Here is a 7469-nt window from a genome sequence, read left to right as displayed (position 1 = left end):
AATATTAACAGCTAAATATATTAACCAATTGTAATGGTTATTGTTTAATTTTAAATAATAACCGAAACAAACCGCCGGATACACATTTTTTGGTGTGATACACCTAATAGTCTAAAGAGAAAGTAAATCTAACAAAAAAACGAGACTTCAAAGTATTTAATGTGATTGAATCTTTAGTGGCTAATTTGATATATCTCATGAATATAAAGTATTATAACAAAGATTTTCAATCAAAATAATTGTGTTTTAACTTTTAAGTAGGTTAACAGTATATCATATATCCAAAGAATAAGTTTACCTAACACTGTTTAAAAAAAATCAGCGAAAATGTTCTACCATGTTTGAATTACCTGTTATAACATGACACGTGGTTTTCTTGAACCTCATTGGCGGTTCTATACAAAAATAGATTACGTTATTTTTGTAAAATATTAATCGCATCGCATTAATTAATATAATTATAATAATGCTTAATTTAGGCAAAAATAAATAAATAAATAAAAGAAAAAACAACTTGAAAGATTTAATCATTGTATATATTCTGCAGGGAAACCGAGTAGAATGTATGTGTGTGTTCCATCTCTCACGCTTCCATAACAGATTGTTTTTCTTCTTCTCTTTGCCAATCACATCACTTTTTGCCAGAAGATCAAAAGTATCGCAGAAATCCAATTCCAATGAAGAACAATCAAATCCCATTCGCCTCACACTCTAAGACCTTCAATGCTCGATTTCAACTAGTAAATCTCATCTCTGTAATACTTTTCTTCGGATTCGGTTTATGTTTCGGTATGATTCTCACTTTCCATCTCAAAAACGTCTCATTCAATCTTCAATTCACACAATTCTCTCTCTCCACCGACACCGAAATAGACAACCACGACGTGTTTTCATCGCCTCCGCCTCCGCCTCCGAAGATCAGATTGGAGAATTACATACATCCGACGGAAGTAATGCATGATCTGAGCGACCGAGAGTTGATCTGGAGAGCGTCGATGGTGCCAAAAGTGGCGGAGTATCCATTCGATAGAACACCGAAGGTTGCGTTCATGTTTCTGACGAGAGGATCGGTGTTGTTGTCACCGTTGTGGGAGATGTTCTTCAAAGGGTATAATGGTCTTTTCAATATCTATGTACATACCTCCGGTTCACCTTCCAATTGGACAGAACCAGAAGTACACTCCGTTTTCCATGGTCGGAGAATTCCAAGCAAGGTAAGAAATTTTCTTTACGTAAAATTTACCTTTCTACCCCCTCCGTGAAAATCTTTCTGCTTTATGTGTTGTACTAACATGCATCAAACTTGTACATTTTGCTTTGATCGTCTTGAACATGTCCTTTCTTGTTTAGAAATTTCAAGCTTGAATCTTTGATGACTTGCCATTTATATATTATTAAATGTCAATCATTAGGATTTTTTAGCTAAACATTAATTTTTACAAAAATGATTACGGTTCAAACAATCCAATTAATAATATAAAAAACTTTAATGCCATAAAAATCAAAGAAAATAATAGCTAACGATTTTTAATATTAATTTATATATATATATCATTCCCATCAATTATAAAAATAATCTTTTATTGTTATAATGATTATAGGATGTTGAATGGGGAAAAGTAAACATGATCGAAGCCGAGCGTCGCCTGTTAGCAAACGCCCTCCTCGATTTCTCAAACCAACGATTTGTTCTCTTATCAGAAACATGCATTCCACTCTTCAACTTTTCAACAATATATTCTTACCTGATCAACTCCAATCATAATTTTGTAGAGTCCTACGACTTACCAGGACCCGTGGGTCGAGGCCGCTACAGTTCAAAAATGTATCCAACTGTAAAAATCACCGAATGGCGAAAAGGGTCACAGTGGTTTGAAATGAATCGTGACCTAGCAATTGAGGTGATATCAGATACGATATATTTTCCAGTATTCCAAGATTATTGTAATGGCTCGTGTTACGCAGACGAGCATTACTTGCCTACATTTGTTACACGGAAATTTGGGGGACAGAATGCGAATAGGACTTTGACTTTTGTCGATTGGTCAAAGGGTGGCCCACATCCGACACGGTATTTGAGGTACGATGTGACAAAAGAGTTTTTGGAGAAATTGAGAGGTGACATGAGTTGTGAGTACAATGGGAGAAGTAACCAAGCGTGTCATTTGTTTGCGAGGAAGTTTACTCCACATGCTTTGGACAGGTTGCTAAGACTTGCTCCGAAGGTTATGCAATTCAACCCATGAGGTTGCCGATATTTTTATAATTTTTTTTCTTAAAATTTATTCATTCGTACATTAAGTTTTTGTTTTTATTATTTAGATGTGAAATGAATGTTGATTTTTTGAGGTAAGATGGAGCGGAAGTCACGGATATGTGCATAGAATTTTAGACAAAGCGTCTCATTTACGTAAAGATTAAAGAGATTTTGCGGTTGCATTTATTTATATTAAAGTTTTGTCGAATTATCGTAAATGATAAGTTAAGGCTATAACTTATATTTGTGTATGTTAAAAGCTTAAAAAACATAGACTTTAAGTAGTAGTTAATTACAAAATTCGTACTTTTTCGATGATCAAGACTAGAACATTAGATATGTAGTAAAAAAAATTATATATTCCAATTTATTTTTATATTTTATAGCTATTGACGTTACTTTTGACGCTTCTATACCTTCAATTTTATGGGGGTTTTGTGTCTAAAATGGAAATGATTATGTTTATTTATTTATTTTTTGAATCATATAACTTAACAGTTTAGTCATTAGGGGTGTTTGTTTTATCTTTTAAAACCATCTTTTAGCTTTTTGAAAAAGATAAAAGTTAAAAGATGGTTGGTAAATACATAAAGATTTTGTAAAAGCCACTTTTTCATATAAGGAAAATCAACATTTTGAAAAAGTTATGTAATCGAGACTTTTTGCAACTTTTTCAAAAATAATTTTTCCTCTCAAAAAGCTAAGTTAAACACCCCCTAGGTCTATAAAAATGATTATGCTATCATCTTCTTTGTTTCTTTCTTAACCAACTTATAGACCAAATTAGAAAAACCAATTTCAACAAAAACCCAAGAAAGTCAAATGTATATAATAATAAATAAAAAAAAGACAAAACTTCAAAAATGGTCCCTCTAGTTTCTGAAAATCTGAAGTTTAGTCCTTAATTTATAAGAACCTCACGGATCGTCCATGTGGTTTCAAAACTTTTAACATATGGTCATTTTCGCTAACTTCGTTAGCTTTTGGCCGTTAAGTAAAGGACATTTTTGTCTTTTTACTATCACATGGACCATTTATGAAGTTTTGTCTTATTAAAAAAAATAACAATTATTGTTATTTAATATTAAAGCTCTCTCTCTCTCTCTCTCTCTCTCTCTCAACCAACCAACCAACCAAAGTCAAACCCCAGCAAATTGTTCTTCTTCCCCAATCTAGATATGATGAACACATATATACTTCCAGATCATATGAACACCCGTCTTCTCCATTCACTCTGATTCGAAAGGCAAACTCGATTTCGTTATTTTTAGATTTCCCTTCTCTCCACAACCATGTACCCAAGACAAACCCACTAACTCACCGGCGAACAAGCAGCCTTTCGATTTCTTGGTCGGGCGTATCTGGAAACCAACCCGGAAGTTAATCGGCTCTTGGGTTCTATTCAATCTCGGACCTATGCTCTGTCTTGGACTTCCATGGATCATAGAGGAACCTCTGCTTCATGAAGAATTTGTTCCGGGAGAAAGAAACGAGATGTAGTGGGGGAAGGTTGAAGTACACCCCAAATCACTATTTTACCAACCGTTCCTTCTTCCATCCTCAAACTTTGTCCATTCAGAGCAAAAAAGAAGAAGAAATCTTACATCCCCGACGAACTCTTGGTCGGGCGTATTTGAAACGTTTATAGAGGTTTTCTTCTGCTTTAGCGAAGAATTCTTCAAGTTCAGCTGTTGATGGCATTTTCCGGCAAGAATCAATCAGCATCGACGGTTTTGATGTATTTGTTGAGTGTAGTTCGCCGGATTCCGCCTTGAGCTCGTTTGTTGGTGTGCTGTATGAATGATCCATTGAAAGTTAGAGAGAGAAAGAGATTTATGTGTGTTTTGTTTTGTTTAATTTTCGAACTAGCCACTTGCGACCATGGATCCCAAAGTGTTTGATCGGGTGGAAGAATTTGTTCTGAATCGGTTTGTGGGTGACGGCGACAAGCTTTTGAAGTATGTGACGTGGTCAAACGCCTTGAATGGACTTGAAGAACGATTAAGCTATGTATGAACCATCTGGACCCAAGGTTGAAGATGATGCAGTTTTTTGCATTTTGTCAATCTAAAAATCGTCTCTTTGTCTCGTAAATCCATATGATATCGATTATTGACTGAAATTTGGATACGATGGCGTTCATTTATACCATTTGATAGAGGCAGTGGTTTGGGTTTTTGGAAGAAACCATGAGAGAGAGAGACATTTAAGATTAAATAATTATTTTTTTAAATAAGGCAAAACTTCATAAATGGTCTATGTGGTAGTAAAAAGACGGAAATGTCTTTTACTTAACGGCCAAAAACTAATGTAGTTAACGAAAATGACCATGTGTTAAAATTTTTGAAACCACAGGGACAATTAGTGAGGTTTTTGTAAATTAAGGACTAAACTTCAGATTTTCGAAAACCACAAGGACCATTTTTGAGGTTTTGTCTTAAAAAATTCATATGAAAACCAAAACAAAAAATACACGGAACTTGATTTTTTTTTTTTGGAACAGCCATAGATGTACTAAAATCAAAAGCTAGCAGCATGCTACAAGCTAGGGGTGAGCAAACCCAAACCAAAAAACCGAGAAACTGACTAAAACCGACAAAACCGAAACCGAAGCAAAACCGACGGTTTGGGTTTGATATTTTTAGAAACCGAAAAATCGGGTTCGGTTTTGGTTTTTAACCAGAAACCGACCCATCCAACCCGAGAAACCACCCATACTTGATTGTGTTTTGGTTGTAATAGACTATTTCTGGCTTTAGTTGTAACTTATAATGGACTATTTGTTGTAAGACTCATGTTTTTTGAAGTACTTAACTTCAATTTGTTATTTTTTGAAGTATCTAACTTGTTGCTTCATTTATGGAAAATAGGTTAAAACCCAAAACCCATGGGTTTAAACCCAGAAGCCGTGAGTGTATGGGTTAAACCAAAAAACCAAAAAACCGCTCAAACCAACCTCAGAACCCGAGAAACCGAACCGACCAGAAACCGATCCTATTGGGTTCTAAAAACCAAAAACCGACCATTTATGGGTTGGGTTAGGTTTGGGTCCAAAACCGACCCAAACCGACCCATGCATAGCCCTACTACAAGCCATATAGGGAGAACAATGTCGATGTGTACCAATTCAAAGAGAAAGACCGCTTACTTTTATGTTTTATCCAATTGAACACAAACAGGTTAATTTCATCCACAATCTTCAAATGAGAGCTATTTTCTCCATTACAAGAGAGTTTATTGCCTTCCAAAAAACCATAAGTTTTTATAAGTGATCGCTAACTTCAAACTTAACATCTTTTTTGTGATTAAATGTTTCTTAAAGCACCATCACAAGATGAGATTTGCTCCATGGAGTAGATGAAAAGAATCCATTCAAAGAAAACACCCAATTCCTAATGTCCCAAGTATCATGGAAATTGGTATATGCTTGTTGGTGATGTAAGCACCATTGACTCCTATTAGCAATGCCAGAATCCAATAGTGGCAGTGTGGGGTGAGCTTCAAAGGGTTTGATTGATATTTGATTATGATTCTCCTTCTGCGATAGTATGAGAGCCTCCTAACTTTGGGCGTAGTTCTTTAGGCTTTATGTATGAAACTAAAGGAAAATATGTCACCGGGATTCAATTAGAAAAGTTATGTGCTGATGCGAATCGACTTAGAGAAACGAGATGGGCAAGAAAGAGGAAGGTAACGATGGATGCAATGGCTAGTATAGGGGTGAGATTTCCAAGGTCGCGGTAATCCTAATGGAAAGGATTTGGAGAAAATAGATGCTAATTTTTACATCATGAATTTCCCTCAAACTATGAATTCTCGAGCATGGTGGATGTGGACGTAAAAAATTTGAAGAATGGTGGCACAAAAAATATTTCGACATAATTTTTTAAAGTATTAATATATTTAAATTTGACATCTATGTGTACATATTTTTTTAAACCAATCTATTACATCTTCAATCTTCACTTTCATAATTTTTCAACATAAGAAATCATGACATCGTTCAAAAAATCATCCCCTATTTTGTTACGCAACTTCATCTTTAAAAAATTTATCGCAGAAAAACATCTTTCGACGGTTGCAGTCGCGACGAATAAATCAAAACCAACTTCAACAAAAAATAAACCATAGGATAAGACTAATGTTTCCCTGTTTACACCATTAAACGAGAAAAGTCGAAAATTCCTTGCAAACTAGTGAATAGGTCATCTTTATGCAAAACGTGATAATATATTTCAAGTTCACCATCAAGTTGTATCCTCTCCGCATCATCAAAATATTTTTTTTTACAACTCATTCAATTTTAACAACTTTGTTTTGTCAAATTTAGCAAATGAATCACAAGTGCTCAAATCCCCCATGTATTCTAGTAAATGGGTGCTAAGTTCACTAAATCGGTCCCCGAATTCTATAATTTGCAAGGCGTAGGTTGTGAATGGGCTTCTTTTGTTTTGGGCCTTCCTTTGGACATGGACTCCCTTTGGACTTTGGGCCTTAGCTGGATTTTAGGCTTTGTATCTGGTGTGCCATAGTTGGACCTTAGGTTATGAGTTGGACCATTATTGGGCCTTGAACCACTATAGGGTTTTTTGGGCCAAGCTAATTGGGTCCAATAGGGAAAATATAGAATAGTCTTTTACCCTAGAAGCTGAGGATGTTGGGTCGGGGACCCCGATTATGAATTTTGACCTAATTATTAATTAGGGTTTTGTTTGATGATATTTAGTGAGGAGATTTCCCGGATCAACAATCTGAGCATTTACCTGATTTTTCAGCAGTTTGAGGTGGGTCTCCTCCCCGTGCTTAGCGGGTCGAAGGCACCAATGCCGACCCATGATTAATTATGATTAGGATGTTAGTTGTCTGTGTGACTCTTGCATGTGTGGCATGTGATATGTATTCCGGTCGGTGTCCGATGTTAGATGGGGCCTGATGAATGTATTGTATGCTATTTATCTTAGTGATTCTTGCATGTATTTTTTGTGTCTGTATGAATGACCGGGCGGGAACCGATGCCAGAAAGGGCCTGATGAATGTGATGGGTGATGGGTTTATACAGACAATCCTATGTATGCATGCAACCATAGATACAGATCTATGTTTTCACTATTTGTCATACAACATTATGAACACAAAAGAAACCTAGCATGCATCTATTATTTTCGAAATTGACATAGGAGAATAGAATACATACTTTTTTTTGTTATATAGT

The 7469-nt window shown here is 35.5% G+C and overlaps 1 protein-coding gene across 1 annotated transcript; it reads left to right on the top strand.

Annotated features, from left to right (window-relative positions):
- The first annotated feature begins 561 nt into the window (after positions 1-561).
- Positions 562-2454, top strand: LOC145092728 (glycosyltransferase BC10-like). Its single transcript, XM_079030709.1, has 2 exons — positions 562-1214; positions 1602-2454. The coding sequence occupies exons 1-2, from the start codon at positions 678-680 to the stop codon at positions 2244-2246; spliced, it is 1182 nt and encodes a 393-aa protein (XP_078886835.1). The 5' UTR covers positions 562-677; the 3' UTR covers positions 2247-2454.
- Positions 2455-7469: the final 5015 nt, after the last annotated feature.

Source organism: Lactuca serriola, chromosome 3, assembly GCF_051521515.1.
Source record: "Lactuca serriola cultivar US96UC23 chromosome 3, Lser_US96UC23_V15, whole genome shotgun sequence".
In the NCBI taxonomy this organism is placed as follows: Eukaryota; Viridiplantae; Streptophyta; class Magnoliopsida; order Asterales; family Asteraceae; genus Lactuca; species Lactuca serriola.
Note: the sequence above shows the minus strand (reverse complement) of the source record. Positions and strands in the feature narration are given on the sequence as shown.

Coding starts and splice junctions, on each gene's coding strand:
- LOC145092728 (XM_079030709.1), top strand. CDS start 678: ATGAAGAACAATCAAATCCCATTCGCCTCACACTCTAAGACCTTCAAT. Junction 1,215..1,601: donor GTCGGAGAATTCCAAGCAAG/GTAAGAAATTTT, acceptor TAATGATTATAG/GATGTTGAATGGGGAAAAGT.